Below are 20,623 nucleotides of genomic sequence, written 5' to 3' on the forward strand. Positions count from 1 at the left end.
GGCCGCATCAAACATCTCCCCCCCCCCCCCCATTGCTGAAGTCAACGTGACATGCCAACTGCAGTTGGCATTCATTTTGGTCTTTGTTTCTTTGTGCCTTGGTGGATTTTTAAAGCAGCCCTACTGCCATATGCTACCCTCCTTTGTTTTTGTAGTCACAGTCAGTCGTTTGTATCTTTAGCTCCAGCCTAAACTTTTAACTGGATCCCGCAAAGCCCCCCAAGAGCATGCGAAAACAGGCTAGCTCCTCAGGGACTTTCTGCCGTGGACTTGATGCGCTGGCGAGCTTTATGTGCCGGTGTTGCCAAAATAAGAGAATATAGACCAAAACATTTTGAGGAGTCGCGGATATAGTTTGGCGCAAAGGCATTTCAACTCTGGCACAGCACAGATGCCAGAGCGTTGAGTGATCTGCAAAAAATGGAGTCTGCTGGCCCATGCTCGGCAACAAATCTGTCATCTAAAAATAGAACGGAAAAGGAGAAGTTGAATTTTTACAATGCACCAAAATATATTGAGTGTATTTATGAATTCCGTGACTTGACAGGTCATCTTGTTTGTAGTAATATAATAAATAAATAACAGTTAATAAAAAATAATAAAAATAAAAATGTACAATAAAAAAATAATCAAAGGTAATAAAAATAAATAAATGAATAAATCAGAAATGAATAAATACATAAGTAAACAAAAAGTTTGCCTTATTCATAAATAAATGAATAAGTCAATAAATGAATAAATTGATAAATGAAAAAAAACAAAAAAAAACATTTTGCCTTTATTAGGAAGGAAACTAAGAAAGCACACAATTATGATTGCATTCCTTTGTGAGATTAACATTTGTTCCTTGCATGTTTGGCAAGAAAGCTGTATACAACCTCGTCTAATTTTCTACATTTTCCTTCTTTAGATGTTGGGAGAGCCGTTCAAGCCCCGGCGCACATCACCGAGAAAGTCATGCAGCTATTCAGGAGAAAAAGTGAATTTACCTTTTTGGCCTCCATCCAACAGAAGTCCTCAACATCGGGTGTCATATTCTCCATCCATGAGTCGGAACACAGGTAATCCTTTTGTAATCCTCTTCATTTTGTTTCCAGATCCTTTCTGGCGCAACTTGACTGCAACGGATTAGACGACACTCTTTGTAATAAGATGATTTTTTTTCCCCCCCTTGATCGAGTTGTTTGCAGGTGGCCAGTGTCGATGTGTTCTTAAGACGGCTGTTAAAGATCAGTCTCCCGTCATTTTAGATCAGTAGTGGATGCGATGACGCAGTCAGCGCTCGTTTAGGGATGCTAAGCCAGAGAGATAAGCTTCTGTCTATTGTGTCTGCATGAGTCAAAATTGTAAGCATGCTGATAATGCTTATCGCAGGATGTTGTATAAACAGGCACGCAATCCAGGAAATGGCCTTGCACCTCACATGCCTTCAACTTGTACTTGTATTTCAAAGCGGGGCTTAAGCGCCGCTAGAAATCTGTGGAACTCACCAGCATTTTATTTGCTATTTCAAAATATTTTGTAAAATGTTTTCTCAGCTTCGTCCCGGGAGAGAGAGAGAGAGAGAGAGAGAGAGAAAAAAATCTGGGTTTATTTATTTATTTCTTTTTATTATTATAAAAAATAATACATATTTTATTATAATTATTTTACTTTTTATCTATTTATTTTGATTTATATTGATGAATTTCAAGGCAACAAATTTAGTTTTAAGAATACCATGCTTTGTTTTTAAAGCCAAGGCTGTGTGGTTGTTTAAATTGTAATTTAATTGTAATTTAATTCTCATGCAACTTCAACTGAGGGCGTCGATAAAGTGGGTTGAGTTCATTGTCACCATCCAGCGCTGTGAGAGCTGGCGTTTGCACAAAGACGGGGAAAGTCAATTGTAGAAGTGATAAAGCTGCCTCGTACCTTGCTCTTGAAGTTTGGTCTTTTCATCAGTGGTAGTAATAGCAGGCCTTTTGTCAAGAAGAGTTCTGGTTCTGAGAAACTAGCCATGGCTGGCGTGAATTGTAAAGCACGGTGGAGTATATCGCGATGGCCATAAAATTGCTCGGAACAACATTCGAGGACAGAAAAACCTTTTGCCGGCAGTTAATTTTTCAATTGGCGAGCCATGGGCAATGAAATGGTACAAAATCAACAAGGCCTAAGCTTTCAAATGGCGATGGCCTTGTCTGGCTAAATTACGTCTGAAATGAAATCGCAAAAAGTAAGTGGAGAGTAACTTTTGTGACATTGCCTTTTCGCGATTGCTAATTGCCTAGTGTACAATTTTTTTGATCGTCTAGTTTAGACTTGTTCGAGCCCCCGTCACATGGTGTGCGGCGGCCCAACTTGTAAGTAAGTCTCAGACTGATTGTTTCATATCTGTCAGACGTTTATGAGTAGCGCCAATGAATTGACCGCCAGCTCCCTTAGAAACTGTACAAGTTGTTTTAAAGGGCAAACTAAATTGATTTTCTCTCCTTTCTCCTTTCTCTCTCAAGGTAGATGTTTTCTGTTCTGTTAAAAAGCATACAACTCGCACAGTGAAAGAGAACGTGTGACTTTGTGTGTACCGGATGTGTTAATGTTCAGATTCAAGAAAAAGGCAAAACTACACACAATAACCACGCTTCTTTTTTTTGTAAGAATTAATTCGCTATATTATTTTTCCATCTCCATTCTTCTATTATCTGACACAATGATTGTAATTCTGAGAAGTGCTCCGTTAAACAGGGATGACCAGACAACCAGTTTTTACATCCGTCCGTCCGTCCGTCCGACCGTCCGTCCCTCCCTCCCTCCCTCCCTCCCTCCCTCCCTCCCTCCCTCCCTCCCTCCCTCCCTCCCTCCCTCCCTCCCTCCCTCCCTCCCTCCCTCCCTCCCTCCCTCCCTCCCTCCCTCCCTCTCCATCATCTGCACCACTCATCCTCACAAGGGCCGCGAGGAGCATCCACCTGTCAAAACAGCAGAAAATAGGAGAGGCACAAATATTGGTAACAATTAGACATATGATTATCACTTCATCTGAATATGAGCAAACTGTTATTCATTGTAAACAGTGACCTCAAGGTCATGAAATATCCCGGAAAGACACTCCAAACCATTCATCAGTCTTTGTTTACTGTCGCCAAGCTAGGTAATTACAGTCGGCGAGATGGACAGAACCTCAAATGACGCGCCGCTGCTGACTTGTGTTCCTCCGTGAACCCGTGAATCCTCTCTGAAGGCCCTATTAGAGCTCTTGTCTGCGCCTATTCTTTACCATTAGAACGCAGAGCTTCCATTCTACCATCCGCCCGACAGCTAGCTCCATCATATTGGCCGCGCCATAATTCCCTTTGTCATCCTCCTTTCCCGCCCACCTTCTCTGCTCGCTCGCCTACAAGGAAACGGCAATTTCCACTCATCCTTCAGCCTGCTCAGCGTCAAACAGCTTTTGAATGCAAGCCTTTCCCAGACCCCGCTGCAAAATCATAAAACCCTTTCCTCGCTTCTTTGTAGCGATTTTTGGTGCTGAATACACCTAGCAAGAACAATTTTTGTCCAGCCAGCACTTCTCCTCAGTAGCCCAGTAAGGCTTATTGTTACCGAGTGGCTGTGAGAAACAAATTCAAAGCTCAGCTACTCCGCCGCTCTGAGTTTTCAAACGCAAAAGAAACATCGCAGATCCGTTGAAGTGCTACTCTGGAAATTCTGAAGATCTCTCGTTTTTCATTCAACTTTGCCGTTCGTGGTAAAAACATAGAAAGGTCATCAATTGTCGCCCGCTTTTCTCCGGCGTTTGGAACGGCTCGACATCGATACCTGACATTTGCGTTCAGATGTTGCTTTTCTTTCCCTTTCAAAGCCCGTTGTTCCTTTTTGTTTTTGAAAGCATTCGACGATGTCGCTTGTCAACAGGAAGAGCTCCTCCAACTTGCGTAATTGAAGACGCTGCTCGCGAGAGTCGCTTCAAATCTCCTTCATCCTGCCTCCGTTGGGAGAATCTCGTCTCTGTTGATGATTCTGGGCAGGTTCGCTTGTCAGTTAAGAGTACTTAGTCATGAAAAATTCAGGGACAATCTTTCAAAGATGGCCGACATCTCTTTGAGTAGTAGCGAGAGAGACCAATGTGAAAATAGTCACCGTGGTGTTGTCTGTAACGGTGGTCCTGAAATTCAACTCATCAATAAACCTCCGATAGAGTTAGTGAAGACGGGTGCACCTGTCAGTCTTGACCGCAGGATGTAATCAAGATATCTACTTGGTCCATCAAGCGTGTTCTTCCTGTGACATCTAAAGCTGCAATGTATCATGACCACTTACGGCATGTGCGCTTTTTCTGCTTTGTCTCAGTCAGCCTTTTTATTGACAAGTCCCAATGTGTGTTGACCCCGCCTCCTTTCCGAACGGATAATTGGCTGTCATCTGCCCTCCATAAAGCAGATGTGTGACACCGAAGTTGAAGGGAAAGGGCGCAGATGATATATACCGCACACCCGGCAGTGGAATTTTTTTTTCCCGGAGGAATGAAATGCGCTCATTTGGAAGATGAGCACTTGTTAGCTCAAAATGCTCTACAAGCAGATTTTTTTTCTTCTTAATGTTGAGACTGTGAGAAACTGCTGGCAGTTGGTTGACAAGCAGCGATACGACGTGGACAAAGCGGCGAGGAACTGAAGGGCAGTGTCCAAATTGGTCCCTTAAAATCTACAAATGTTAAATTTAGTGCCGTGCAGTGGCACTAAAATAGATTTTCTTTTTTTCATTCTCTGTCAGCCCATGTTTATTACACCTTGCCAGTCGATTATTCCCCCTCATTAAATATTCCTTATTACAACAGCTCCTACTAAATGTTCTATAAAACAAATGGCGGCCGTGAAGTGGATTTTATGGCTTTGGATTGTTTCACCAGTTGAATCAAGATGAAGGTGTGTGTGAATCCAGCGAAGCCTCCATAAACTTTTGACAAAAGGCTTCACATCAACTGAGCTGTTACCGGAGAGCTTTTATAATGGCGTTCTTCTTCACTCAATGCAAATGAAGCTTTTTTGGCTGACAAGTATCATCGATGAAGACGAGCTGTCGGGTCAGCGCCCGGCGCGGCCGTACGCTGATGGATTCATTTCATCTCGGAATGATGACACGCTGCTTGATGACTGGCGCTCGAGCTGGCCTGCCTTGACTTTATTTACATCCCCTTTTATCTGTGATGGCCAATGACACACGTTGGGGCTGCAGGAACGCTGTCACTTTGCTACAACTTCCTCTTAAATACACTTCTTTGAGATAATCAATGTTTGTTTTGAGTCAAAGCACTTGTTCGTCATAATCTATTTGTGTTTCGATCTAATATGAACTATGCAATCTTCATGTGGTGTAATTATGAGCCTGAGCTGAGGGGGTGGCTGGTGGGCCGTCAATAGCTGTGTCACGAGGGTTGAGCTTCTTGATTACGTGATTGGCTCGGCATCCTCCTGTTTATTTATTTATTTTCATGTGTTTTTTTTTTAATTTATTTTCCTTTTTAATTAATTAATTTTGCCTTATCCTGATAAATTTATTGTTTTCTGGTTAGAAAAAGACACTCCTTCCTATAGTACATATATTTGTAAAATATGTTTGGGTACTTTCTGTATTGGATGGAAACACACCCTGGAACGCAAACCCCAACCTTTTAAAATGTGAATTTATTCATTTCTGACTTTTCCAAACCAAATTCTTTCCAGGTTCACAGTCAGTCGCTGTCCTCTTCGTATTCGTGCAAGCTACATTTGAATACTGTTTGCTTCTTCTCTGTTTCATTCAATTTTCCCAAACAGTCCCGCTCCAGCGTAGCCCACATTGATATTCTGCGGGAAGGGTACACTTTTCACTCTTCATTAATATGCATGATACTCTTTTAGCTTTTGCTCTTCAATGGGCTCGGCTCCAACGCCATTGTGTCTGCGTTCTTGTCCAGCTCAGTATATTTGAATTGGCAAGGAGGCTGCTAGCTTAGGGGAAATGTTTTGTATGTTATCAATCATTTTACAGCGGTTCTGTAGTTTCCCATGTCGGTGTTGTGCCAAAGGTTTCACTGTTCAGGTCATCAGCTGCCACGGGCAAGCTAAAATGCCATGACTTGAGAGCCTGCAGCTCCGCCATTACCGCCGCCGCCGCCGCTGCAGCTGGCTGGCTGCCCTCTAATTCAGCGTAGCTGATGAGGCTGCACACAATGCAAGAATACGGGTCAAGTGCCTGAAGTTAGACAGACACAAAACCAGCGTGGGGAATATTTTGTTCATTTTGTGTGTGCGCTATGCTGAGTTTGACTCGCTGTTAAAGTTTAGCTAGGAAATTGTAGACTTCATGAAAAATCTTGTGGTTTAATGACCTCTGACCTTCCTCCTTTCCCCCGTTAGCTACTTTGAATTGGAGAGCAGCGGCGTTCGAGAGGAGATCCGTTACCACTACCGCTTCAAGGGCAAGCCCCGCACCGAGTCCTTCCCTTATCGTCTTGCTGATGGCCAGTGGCACAAAATCGCCCTCACTATAAGCTCCTCCCACCTATTGCTGCACGTGGATTGCAACAGGTACCTTTCAAACACTCAACACCTCGTTTGAAGTCCTCGTTTCCTTGCTGCCACTTTGATACGGCTCATGAGTATTGGCTATTATCAGCTCTGGATTTGACTGCCGCTGTCTCCGAAGTGACAGGTTGTTAACGGCGTCGGCTGTGGGAATACATAACATATTAAGAACCAATTTCACCTCATGTAATGGGAATGGTCCTTCTTAAAGCTTCTCTGAGGTGGTGCACCCGGAACACACACCCCATAATAAAGTGGAAGTTAAAAATGATATAATCGCTCATCGATTGGACGGTCAAAGCCCTTTTCTGCAAGAGCTCTCGGTCAGAGCTGATCTATAAACACGCTCTTATGATCCCTCTCAGTCGTCCACCCCCCAGAGTCCGAAAGCCGTCACTTGTCCTACCTCAGACGCACTCGCGGCGAGACAGCCACTCAGCCAACGAGCGGTGCAAATTCGAGAAGCGCTAATGCCTCTGTCACCCATCTCGAATGAAAAGTTGGATGATTCGCAGGGGGTTATGTTGTAGTATTGATTGATTTTTTTCCCACATGCCTATTACTCCCATAAGGGTAGCGCTTTGTCGATTAATTATAGCTGCAACGTCTGCTCGCCGTCTCTATTCGGGAGATAAAAGCCGGCACTGGGAGGCTATTAAAAAGAAGAGATCAAAACATAACTGTTTAAAACGCGATCCAGACTTTTATGCTAATTTGCAGTTGTTGGGCAGCAAAGCTGATAAGCGGTTGCAGTTCAGATGTTTGGGGTTGGAATTCCGGCGACTGTACGAGCCTCAACCCCCAAAAAAAACACCTCTTTAACTGAAAAATAAGGATACATTGTACTATTCTCTTTACTGAGTCCTACTATAGCTAATTAGCTGGCTAGCCAGCTAGCTGGATAGACAGACAGACAGACACTTTATCGATCCCCAGATAGAAGAATTATTCAGACATCACATTGTTAACTTCGGCATGGTGCTGTGAATCAATGGGTGAAAATCGCCATGGTTACCGAGCCCCTCCGAAACACGTGCGCAGCAGCATCAGCGTAAGGGTTGGACACATTCGCTTCTCCGACCCGTTGTTACTAATCTGCATTTCACCGTGACCCGGTCGCGGCAGGTGACAGCGCTTGCTGGCGAATGACTTTTTGAAAACAAGTCATCACAAATGATCAGCTCAGCGCTTTAGTCTAATGTGACCCCCAGGGAAACTTTTCCGGGGTTGTGGATCATCTGCTCCTCCACGTTGCGTCACTGTGTTGCTTCCCTGTCAACACCAGATTCCACTCTGTCATTTTAACAACAAAACAAGCCTCCAGTGCCTGCATGGCATCATGTACATGGCTTTCCACTTAGGATATCCTGACTGAATTGCTTCAACTTAATAGATGGCACTGCTCAGACTTCCAACATTGTTGCTTATCATGCCCTTAAATATTAACCTAGCTTTCATGAGCCTCCATTTCTGTGATCATGTTATAGCTGACCATATGTAAAATGAGTAGCGGCTTTAAAAGTGCTTGAAATAAGCAAAGCAACCATTTTACCTGCAAACGTCGGCTCTTCATCAGATGTTTTATTTATGGGCACGGAAAGTCCTCTCGCAATATGCTCGGAAATGAATACATCCATCTTGCTCAGCCGGCTACGAGCGAGCGGATAAACAATGCGTTTATTGGATGCTAGTTCTTCGCTGTAGGCCTTTTTCATCACGCAAACACATTTGCGTGACATTACCTCCAAAAGTGTTATTACGGAGCACGGACAAGGTCACGCTTTTACAGTACTCCATCGCATTATGCAAATGCATCTCCATATTTTTCCAAAGTGAATTAGTGGCACACCCCCATTATAGTCTCGCATATCCTTGTCACTCTGACTCGCATTTGTTTTGTTTTGCTAATCATCGTAATGACGTAGACTCCGCCCGTCTTGCGCAACCTTGTCTTTGTCCTTCTTACTCGCAGAAGGTCAACTTGTGTGCACACTGGCTAGCGTTTCCCAAAGGGCCGAAGCCGTGGGGCTCATTAATGCTCAGTTCCCCATGCCAGCTCCTTTATTTGAACTAAGTTTAGACAATGTTCTGCTAAAAGTGCGATAAAAGCCAAGCTCAACGTAGAGCTTGGTTTCTCCTCCAAGGCTCCTTCCTTGGGGTGCAGCATGAGCTCTGAACATGCTCATTTTGCGAGAGTGGATCAAACGATTACTCCGTCTCAAAGTCTAAAATGTCTCAAACTCAACCCATACTTATTCTAACAGCATTTCATTCATCAGTTTAAAAAAAAATATTGCTCACGGCTTTGCCTCTGGGGCCCACTTAAGATTGCAAAATGCTCTATCAGTGAAAGAAGATGGATTAAATGTGACTTCATTGTGTAGGACATTTTCATCTAAAAAGTCACACTCATAAAGGTCATGTACACGCTAAATGACTTGGCATCATCTCCTGAAATGTATCAGACACCTTGAGCGACGTTTTAATGCAACCTTAAGCTTAGATTTACCACATCTGAAATTGAATATGATTTTTATGTGCTTTCCCAGTCATAACAATTCATTATATAATTGGTCACAATATGAAATATTTTGTAGTCTACAGCAAGTGCTGGTATTTTTTATGAAGCACACATCTTGACACAGTTTGAAAAAAATTGTGTTTGCCGTTGTGGGCGTGACCACAGCCGAGTTGATTCGCAGCTAATTGAAGCAGGTCCTCTCGTTCACTTTATAATCGGATGAGAGAGGAGTGCAGTCCTTGAGACGGCGGAAGCCGAAACTGATTTGCTGGAGTCCCCCGCGGGAGGTTGAGTGCAAAATACGTTGAACTGGAAGCAGACCTCTAAGCATCAAACGAGCGTTTTATTATGACGATTAGCATCAGTTGACATCATTGAGTCTTCCAAAAGTCTGTAACTGGTCATATTGACTCATAATCTAATTCCACATACATGGTCTGAGTGGCCAAAAGTATGCGCTAAACTGTCTCCAGGCAGAACCATGTGTTGTCATGAAAACTCTTGTGCTTCTCCCCGCTGCACAATAGTCATTTCAAGCCATTTTAAGCTTTGCATATTTGTAGCAGTCACCAGCATGGCTAATGCTCTGCTCTGTGTGTTCTGGCTGCGGAACGTTGCCCCTGAAGGCACGCCATCTTGAGACCCTGCTGCTACGGCTGGGCCACTTCAGCCATGATAGGCCAATCGGCTTAGTGGTGGTCCTCGGTGCCTCCTACTGTATAAATGGCGTTTTTTTTTCTATGTTAATGGAATGCAGAGGAAAAAACTACTGACCCCCTTGTGTATTGCCAACGGCAGGTTTAAGGTGCTACATGATCAAGGAGAGGTGCTCGCCCTCAGGTTGGCGCTGTCAAATTTTGATACTGCCAACTTGCCTCCAGGGATTTCCAAATCAGTTTTAGTAATATCACATTTTGATTGCCATCGTGCAAGGACGAATAAGGTCACAATTTGCTTTTGAATCATGAAAATGAAACATTGAATTGCAGGACGTTAGTTTCATTGCGTCACTGCCTAATGAAGGAGAGAAAGTGAGAACGAGCGAGCCACCTTGAGAGTCTCATAATGATGCATGTTGTATTACCTTTGTGTCCAGCAGCCATAAAATGACATTCTGCGTTCCTCATTTACGATGCCAGTGAGCTCGGATATATTTTTTTTCCTCTCCATTGCTACCCAGCGTATCGGACTAGCAAAACATTCGTAATGTGAAGATCAGCTACGTTATGATCTTTTCATTGCTGTGGAGCATTAGGCTAATGCTAAAATTGCAGTTGAACGAAATTATTGTGGGTGATGATGCTGAATTGATTTTCTTCCTTTTTTCGAATCGGGTTATTTCAACAAGAAATGAAAAATGACGGAATATTGTTAGAAACTGATGCAAAAATTGTTCAAAAATGCCAAATTTATTGATTTTAATCGATATGTCTAATTGTATGTTACAGTTTTGTCGTTAAATATTCTGCTTGAGGAGTCTACTTCAACTTTGTTAAACTTTGCTAAACATTCACTCTGCATTTGGAAGAACTCGGCTACAAAAAAAACGAGTTTTGAATAAATTTCTGGTACTGAGTCTTTAATTTTTGTGTTGAAAACCAAAAACCTAGCACTGTCCCATTTCTTCTGTTTCATCGCTTTACAAAGCTATTATGAACATTTGCCCGATGGGACGACATTCATCAAAGCTTCCCAACCGCTTTTGATGAGGATTAAGTATGTGGCGTCATTTATTTTTTATTTTTTCCCCCCCCCCAGCCTTGATTTCATAATTATTTGATTCACAATCACCAGGCGTCAGAAGCAGTTCCCCAAACTTGTCGTTACGTGACAAATATGGCTACTCACACCCAGGTCACCATCAATGAAACGGATACTCTATCAGCCTTCAGCTGGCATTAGCGCCGCTAAGCTTATATCAGCCTGCTGCTCCAGTTACTTTGTCGGCCCTCCGACTGTATGTGTGTGTGAGGTTGTTTCACTGTTGTCTTGTGTTAGGTGTGATGGAGTGTGTCATTAAGAGCGCCAAGCCAGCCAGCCAGGCAGGCGTCCAAATATGGGCTCCCTGCTGGTGATGAGGCATAGTAGAAGGTGTGACAAGGAGACTCAGGGGACACTTGGATACATAAATACACTCCCTACAAGACTTTCCATCGTTTTTTTTTCTTTAATCTGAAAAGAAAATAACTCCAGTTCCATTATTGTCAGAAAAGGACAGGAGCTTCTATTAGCAGATAAGGTCATGCGCTAAGTAGCCTCCAGATAAGAAGCAGTTGGAAATTTGTGTAGCCCCAGTTAAGCTCCTGCAGCGGTTTAGTTGATATTCTTGAAATGTATTTAGAAATTACTTTCTCAGATGCCCTATCTATCGATCAAGACCACCTTAAGCCCCAGGAAAGAGAGAGAGAAAAAAATCGGAGGCGTCTCTGGAGGCAGGCACTCGACTTGAGGACACCTGATCGGGATCTATCTTCATTTCCATACAGCGAGTAAATGCAGTCGCGTCCTCGCTCGGCAACAAGTCGTCGAATTGGGTCATTTTGTCCATTAAACATGATACATCTGCTATCGTATTGCATATGCTCTACTTTCAGACTCGTCATTGCGGCTTACTTTTGTGCCCTGTTTTTCTGCGTTGGAAAAAAAAGACTTTTTGTGACATCTTCATTAAGAATCGGTTTTATTTCCTTGCACTGGATTTACGTAACTGGTGCAAACCACTATGCTTGTATATTTAACCACAGAATTGTATTTGGGTACTGTTCAATGTGTTCACACAGTACTTAGAAGTAGAAGGATACGAGAGATTGACGAATACCCTTTTGAAATCGACGATCAATGCTTTGGGTTGCAATGACAGAGTCTGAATTAGCGATGCTTTAGATGCAGCCAAAAAAGATGAGGAAAGAAAAAGTACACCAAGCTCACTCCTAATCCGCAACATGAAATTCTTATGAAAACTTTTCTGTCTCTCGTATTAATTTAAGTGTTTGGGTAACTTTGCTTGAGTTTTCATAAAACATCCAAAGCCAAAGGGTGAAGAAAAATCATGAAAATATGTTACGTCAGACAAGTTGTCTCTCAACTCCCTCAACTCTTCAGAAAATGCTCACAAACAAAATTATGTTCACTTTAGGGGACTGGGGGAAATGTATGAAAAAAAAAAATCCATAAAAAGTGTTTTGTAGTGAATTGATCACATTGATGAAAGTGTCTATTTTCTTTATGCTCGCTAAAACGGGTGAATGAACGTGACTTGACAACTAGAGTAGAAGCCAGCAGCTGAATAATGAGCAGCCTTGTGCGTATTGATGTGTACGTAAATCACAATCCCACAATGATTTGTCAGTGCTGTGATTCTCAAGATTGTTTGCATCCAAGTTTGTTCTGAAAGGCGTTGTTGCCGTTTAATGTGCCAATTGCCTCTATTCCGTCTTCCAACCTTATGTTTAGTGTCAAGAGAAGCTTTTCAATAGGCCAACTTGAGTCCACAGAAAAATATATATAAGATTCTGATTGCTTGATATTAAGGCTGTCTTGATTTTTTTTTTTCTTTTCTTTTCACTGCCACGGAACACTATGCTTGAGGTGAAAACTGAAGTGGATGCTTTTATGTTAAACTAACTCAAGGTTCAGCCGCGAGACAGCGAGCATATGGATGTTGCATCGTGATGACACAGGTGGCCTTGGGCGTGTACACCGACTCGCTGTGTTACGACTGTCACGAGTAACACATAAAAAGGGGCAGCTGCTTCAATATTTCAAGTCAGACTTTACAAGCAGCTGTTTGTGTTTTCACATAATATACCATAAACAACACGGAGTATTTTCCGTGCATCTGCTGCCATTTTTGTCCAATGTATATATATATATATATATATATATATATATATATATATATATATATATATATATATATTATAAATACAATTATACATATTATTATCATCATCATCATCATTTTTATTATCATTATTATTATTAATTAGGATCAGGAACAATCACAAAGACATTTGCCTTTCTGCCTCTACCATCTAAATTGAGATGTAGGTCACATTCAAACATACACAAACACAGATAAAGGTCATGAGAAGCACATGTGTAAAAGTGGAGCAGTGCTGCCCTATTTTGTTGAATGGAATGATACGTGTGATTCTGCTCCACAGTTTGTCCAAGTGCCTGAAATTAATTATTGACCAGCAAGCTGGGCTGCACTCCTAATCTCATAGGAAAATGACGTAACATTTTTTTTTTTCTGAAGCTTTTAAAGTTCTTTAATGTATTGTCAAATATACAAAGACACTGTTTGGACCTAACCGCAAAATTATGAGAAATTATTATGATTGTTGATTAAAGGTTTGTGAACCCCCAGGGAATTAATACTTGAGAGACTATTGGGCATTCTTAATTCATTTAATATCCTATAAAACAGAATTAGAAACTGCAATAATCCCAACAAGGTTGCATGGGTGTACTTGGATGTTCATAGATTTTTTTTTTTTTTTATGGCAAATATTTTGGTGGGTGCTGCAATCACCTTTAAAAAATGTAAAAAAAACAAAAAACTGGTGAATTGTGCTTTCCATTCTGGTAGCCCATCCAGTGAAACCTGCAGCACGGTGATAAAAGAGCATTGTTAATCATACTCCACGGTGCGTCGACTGGTGAACATCCTGTGTAATTAGCTGTTGATGGGTGCCGCTGGTAACGTCAAACAATGCAAACATGCCCCATGCGAATCCCGTCACTTTTGCTTAGCTGCTGACAATAGGGGAAGCTTGGGGGAGACAAAATAGAGTAAAAATCACCTCACCTCGACATTCTTTAGTGCAGTGACAGCTTTTGCAGACTCGACAACATTTTGCAAAAAATAGATCATGTATAAATGTACGCATCCACACAATGTAGAATTGAAGATAAAGTCGGGAACATTTAAATAGCATTTGACCCATAAATGTCACATGTCAAATGACATCACAGTATTTCCTTGACTCCAACTTTTGTTGACTTACTAAATCAATTTTAGGAGTTAGTAGCCCCCCCCACACACACACATTTTCTACTGCAAAGATTTTACCTAATGTTAAATAAGAATACAGTTTAACCGAACTAATAACACGCTTGAGGTGAACGCATAAACTGATTTACAGTATACCGAGGAACTTTTATGGAGCTATTATGGCCAATTACCTGCACTGCTGACCTTTCCGGCTTACAAATTGTACCTTTTGTCCTCTATTCTGTTTTTGAAACAACCCCCACAGCTATGAAAAAGGTTTTTGTGATTTATCTGTTAGATGTAATGTCCATTGCCCTCCACGGATCAGTGTTTTTATGACGATGATGATGATGATGATGAAAAAAAAACTGCCCTTGCAACTTTGGCCTTGCATGCTCGTGCTGTCGTCAGGGCAACATTTTAACCGATGTCCAGAGGCAAATGAATGTTTTGATTAAATTTCATACACGCTGAATAAATTTACCCTAGCAAAGTGACTAAGCTATTGAGCTAAGTAGAGATACTACGAGTGGGTGCTAATAATTTTTTTTTTTTTAAATGGAAAGTGTTTTTTTTTTTTTTTTTTATACTGCGAGAATTGCTCCACTCAGTTGTCCAATTCTTTTTCAGAAAAACAAAAGTCACCAAAAGTTTCTTTTGTTATCCTTTGGAATACTTTAACGAATAATAAGACCGTAAGCATAATTAAGAAAAATTTGCAATTGCAATCATTTTGGGTCACCCTATAGCAAAGGTTTCCAGCTTCCATCCTTATCCCAACTACTTTCGAGAGCAGTTGCCTCACAAATTGATTCTCAGCTAACCCATAACAGTCAGTTTGAGCAATTCCAGTCTGCTTTTCACCCACTTATACTGCCGTGAAACTGCCTTAATAAAAATCACTAATGACCTCCTCCTGGCAGCTGAATCTAGTTTAATCATCATCATTCTTCTGCTTGATCAGAGTATGGCCTTTGCCACCATGTCCCCCAACATCATCTCCCACTTGCCATCCAATTGATTTAATTCCCAGCTTTTGGCTGCTCTCATTTTCTTCAACTTTAACCATTCACTCAGCAACAGCTCTCCCCAATCACCTCCAGTGTTCCACAGGGCAGGACTCTAGGCCCCCTCCTCTTCATCACGTATCTCATTCCCATCAGCAAAATCAAATACATCCTACAAGGTGGATGACATCAAATTCTACACCTCCAGCAATCCCAACGTAATTGAAATTCATTCCTGGTTGCGTGCAAATTTTCTCAAACTTAAATGGATTCTAGTTGGGTCAAAATCTACACTTGGCAAACAGTTTCTCCATTGCCCTGTTTCCTCGTTCTTCCCACTCCACGAATCCGAGTGTTTCATTTCACGGCCGCATAAATACCACGATTCAATCAAACTTCCATTTCTACATGCGCTACCTTCATCCTTCGCTCACCTGCTGTTCCATTACCGTCCTCGCTCACAGCCTCGTCACCTTCGGGATCAATTATGGCACTTCAAATCGTCTTGGTTTCACCCACAAATCCCCCGCCTAAACTCCCAGCATGGCCTGAATTCTACGGCTTGAGCCACCTCCTCTCACCACGTCACCGCCATCTTAAAACACTTCTTGCTGGCAATTAATTTGAATACATTTCAAAAGCCTTCTGCTATCTTTAAAGGCCATTCATTAGGTTCTTGTCAACACGCTGGCCAGCTTTATATCCTTATTGTTTCTCCAGTCATCCATGTACCAGGATACTGAGTCGCGCTGCTCCTCACTGTTTGGAATTCACCAGACTTTGATGTTTCATGTGTTTTGAATTTGGTTTTTAATGTTTCATTGTGCCGTGTCTTTGTGTGTGTGTTGAAAGACACTTTTAAATGAAATACTTTATGGCATTCCAGACATCATTTGTGTACAAGTAATTAAAATGTCATTTTTAAGCTTTTATGTTTATAAAAGATTATACTGGTAAAGAATTAAAAGTTGCTTTAATGTTTGCTTTGTGACTTTGTTTGCTGCCAGAAGCAGTAAATTGAGCTTTATATATATTTTTTTTTCATGACTGTGTTGTGTTTTGAATTATAACTACACTACCTTCACTGAATTCCTTAGAAGTTGAATTGTGGATTAAAAATTGCAAGTAGAGGCAATTAGCTATTGGACAAAATAGAGCAAGGAAAAAAAATACACAACAAAAATGATGAACTGTGGAAAACCTGGTTGGCCATCGGGGGGGATATTTAAGAAAACACATACCCAATGTGGATTTATTTTTTATTTAGATCACTTGATTGTACATTACCACGTGTCAATCATTAACCATCTCTATAAATCAATCACGTGATTTATGTTTCCAGTAACCATCGGTGTCTCAACAGTTGTTGACCCCTAGTTTATACAATCTCCCATTTTGGTCTTTCTTACGAAAACATATCGCTGAAAGATGCCCATTTCTCTAACAAAGAGACCATCACGATAAATTAGGCCATACCGCTATGAATGTGTCTCACAGCGGGCGTTTTGAGTGACAAATGTTTGCTCCGTATCCTTTCCAAGGCCCACTGGAGAGCACCTGCCTACGTATTAAAGCTGGATAAAAACAGTCTTGTTGTTGAGGTTCTTTTGCCTTGATAACACTAAAGCCTGTTACATCTTTGTCAGTAATCTTGCTTAATCCAGCCTACTACTCATGTCCAGATATCAATACCCTGTATGGAAAGGCAAATCCCAGAAGTCATGCTTGAGGAGAGTAGCAGCACTCTACTCTCGGCAAGCAAGTCATCCATGCTTTAAGAAATACCCCCGTGTCAATAGAATCAACAAATATCATACTGTGATTTGACATAAATAACACACATTAAAAATAAATCCGAAATTATTCACCGTATTTAGACATTGAGACCCCTGTAGTAAAGGATGCTAAAAATCAGGAGATCATATTACAAAGTACAGAGAAATAATAAATAAGAATATAAATATATATATTTATATATATTAAAAAATATATATTTATATTTATATATATGTATATTAAAATATATATATTCATATGTATAAATTAAAAAAAAAATTATATATATATATATTTTTTTTTTTTCAATTATCTAATCATTTTTTTTGTCTTTTGTCCTGACAGGATTTATGAGCGCGTTATTGACCCTCCTCAGATGGAACTCACCCCAGGAAGTGGCGTCTGGCTGGGCCAGCACAGCCACAAGCACGGCCTATTCAAGGTGAGCCTTGCAAGGAGATGCATACGCAGTCACGCAATTCCTTGGTGTACCTTCGCCTGCTTCACTTTTCCAGTTGCCTGCGATAATTGGGCAGATTTTCACAGGGCTAGAAGAAGTAGCGAGGGGGGGCTTCCTCAGCGGTGTGTGCTCTGAAACTCTTACTCCCAAGCTCATTACGATGTCGATCTTTAATCACCGCTCATTTTCTCAGCCCACCGCGTGTGCTCCGAGCAGGCAGAGGACATGACAGATTGTGTCAAAGATATGATTTTGTTCCTGTTTAACCCATAGCCCTGCCCACCCAATCAATAGACATTTTTCCCTGCACTCTCTTACATATCGATTAGCTAAAATCCCTGCTGGGTGTAAATTATTTTTGCTGTGAAGGCCGCAGTCTTGCCGCCCCAATGCCTGCTCCTGCTTTACTTCTTTTTGTAGCGCGGGATTTAAAGGGGATCTTTCTTTCTTTAGCTCTGGCCTTGAAAGATTCAGCTAAATCATGCAGTCTTCTACCCATGGTTTGTTTCGTGCTCACGATGCAGAAGTGATTGTCAGCAAAGAGACAGATGGGACGGAAACTGGTTTGTGTGAAGTGATGGAAGAAAAGCGGAAATTTCCCCTTGCAACTGATCTGGGTTGGCATGTTGCTTGACAGGTGTGCTTGTAACACCTTGAATCGTGAACCTGCTACTCGGTGTGCTGCAAGGGCTGTCATAGTAGGAGAAGAGTCAACCCAATCTGACGCAACTATCGGAGAACCAACTTCAGATTTTTGCTCCAGTGTCAAAGTGTTCAATCTACTGCTATCGGTTCTTACATATTAAATATTCACAAGTTACGAATCAGCAGGTCAGAAGAGTGTATTCTGATACAGAGGCACTTTGAATTTCTTGAGTTCTAAGCTGTCACAAATTATTATTACTTTTTTTTTTGGTCTTCTGTTGCAACCCAAAATGAGTTCTAAGCTGTCACAATTTTTTTTTTTATGGTCTTATGTTGCAAGCCAAGATTTTGCCTCTCACATTCTAAAATCAGTTTATTGCTTTACATTTGTTTGTTTGTCATCTTAGTGTTTTTTTTAACACAACACAGCTGAATGTCTTTATTTAAAAAAACAAAACAAAAATAAAATGTTTTTGTGGCGGCTTCAACAGATTACTGGCAATTTGATTCATTCTAATGAGGAATATTAATTTGATATATAGATTATAAACTTGGCAATGCAGCCATATAACTTGAAATATGGTTGAAGAAAAAGGCTTGTCAGTTTGTTTTTGTTTTCAAATTCAAAATAATAGCTCTAACATTTTTTGAAATATTTTTCTATGATTGATTTGAGGAGCCATCGTGAAAAACACCCATTCAGACAATCAATTTTCCCATCTGACACATTTTCATTTCACTTCAAACAATCACGTTTGCGTCCCTCCATAAATTGTTTTGTTGCTTTCAAGGATATCCTCCATCTCATTTTCGAGGTGGCTTATTTCAACACGTTCAAATAAGAATAAGAATACACAAAATAATGATTAAAAATGAATCCAGCATATCATGTAAAAACATTTCAACACAAACACACTCGCACTTAATCACTCACATTTATGCTTCCCTTAAGCCTCGCCCCGCAGCAGCCACAATAAACATTTAAAATATTTCTTAACAGCGTTCAACTCACGGGTCAATTTTGGTGAAACTATCTCGGCGCAGCAGACAACTATATTTGAAGTTCTAACTTTTAATGGTGATGAGTTGTATCGTCAGCCCTAATTCGCACCACTGAGAGTAAATGATTACATGTTTTTGTTCAGCTCAGCACGTCTCCTAGCACAAGTTAAAACACATTTAGTCGCCCACACACTTCCAGCTTGAAATTGGATGTTTTTTCATACATTACAAATTTTCTTCATCTCTTATTTAAGTGGGCAGCGCGGCGGGGTAGAGGTTAGAATGCATGCCTTGCTGCTGAGAGGCTTTGGGTTAGAATCTTGGCTCGGGCTTTCGTATGCGGTTTTCTTACAGTTTTAGCCAGGTAGAAATAAAATTCCTCCCATGTAATGAAAAGGTTACAGTACTAAATATGTGGATGTCACTCAATTGGAGTCGGGAAAAAAATATTTTAAATGATAACTGCCATAAAATAAATACCATAAAATAACAACAAAATTTGCAAAAAAAATATTTTAAATGATAACTGCCATAAAATAAATACCATAAAATAAATCCCAACACCAACAAAATTCACCAGCCCGTTGAAACAATTTTTTCTTCTACAAATGCATTCTCGTATTTCTGATCTTAAGATGGCGATGCGTATTGTTTACAGCATGGTGTGGGAAGGAAGAAAGTATTTCAGGGCTCCACTTGAATTATCTCCTAATCGTAGACACTGATGTATGGTCAGCGCTTCTAGATTACTGGATAGACATCTGAGATCTACACCTTCATTTTTATTCTGACACTTCTGACAACCTCTTCTGAAACAGCCAGTGCTCAGCCCGTGTGTGTGTGTGTGTGAAAGAATTTGTGTGGGCAATCTGTGCTGCAATCCTGTTAGTCTCATGGCTCTCATACAAGCTAGTGAGTCAAGCCTCAAGACCACCCAAATGCACTGTGAATGACTTTTCATATCCCAAGCAGATGACACATTTTAATGTTCTCAACGACACACTTTAAGGAGAAATTGTTGGACACCGCATAAGGGGGATTTATCATTTTCCTTAAAGATAGTGATTTTTTTTTTTTTCCCCCCCTGCGGTTATCATAAGGACCGTCTTGTACTTTGTCATTCACAATGATTGGCAGACTGGTCAGCATCTTCACTTGCTTCTTTTTCCTCCATGTTATTTTCAAGGACTTTTTTCCAGCCTTACCTGTGCCTTGTCTCGTCATCATCGAAATGAGTTCCAACAGTTCCCGTCTAATAAATAAGGAAGAAATATGTCTTAATGAAATGTCCATGAAATGCTTTCAAATGATTTCATCGAAATGTGAAACTCAACCTCTAATGTGTCTAGACACCTACTGATAAACATCAATAAAAAACAAAAACCTCATCAGTGGCTCTCTCGCTTTCTCCTCGCCAGGGTATCATCCAGGATGTGAAGTTTGTTTTCGCTCCCAACGGTTACATCAGCCAGTGTCCAAACCTCAACCGCAGTAAGTAACCACCAGATGTTTCAAAAGTACATTCAAGTAAAACGAACACGTTCCCTTTGTGAAATTGGATGGCGCTCACCAATATCATGCATCAAAAAAAAAAAAAAAAGTGTGCCATCCATTCCCCCTGCCCTACTTCTTCAGGAAAGTTCATTCCCCCACGATACTTATCATGGCCCA

At 41.0% G+C, this 20,623-nt stretch overlaps 1 protein-coding gene across 1 annotated transcript in view; it reads left to right on the forward strand.

Annotated features, from left to right (window-relative positions):
• LOC148401119 (protein kinase C-binding protein NELL1-like) overlaps window positions 1–20,623 on the forward strand; it is a 93,456-nt gene that overhangs the window by 24,696 nt on the left and 48,137 nt on the right. Inside the window, exons 4-7 of the mRNA XM_088371589.1 lie at window positions 911–1,061; window positions 6,375–6,545; window positions 17,191–17,287; window positions 20,371–20,443. Of these exons, the coding sequence (XP_088227715.1) occupies window positions 911–1,061; window positions 6,375–6,545; window positions 17,191–17,287; window positions 20,371–20,443 (492 nt within the window). The remainder of the gene's footprint in view (window positions 1–910; window positions 1,062–6,374; window positions 6,546–17,190; window positions 17,288–20,370; window positions 20,444–20,623) is intronic.

Source organism: Syngnathus floridae, chromosome 3 (genome assembly GCF_059516105.1).
Source record: "Syngnathus floridae isolate MCC-2025c chromosome 3, RoL_Sflo_1.0, whole genome shotgun sequence".
NCBI classification, from domain to species: domain Eukaryota; kingdom Metazoa; phylum Chordata; class Actinopteri; order Syngnathiformes; family Syngnathidae; genus Syngnathus; species Syngnathus floridae.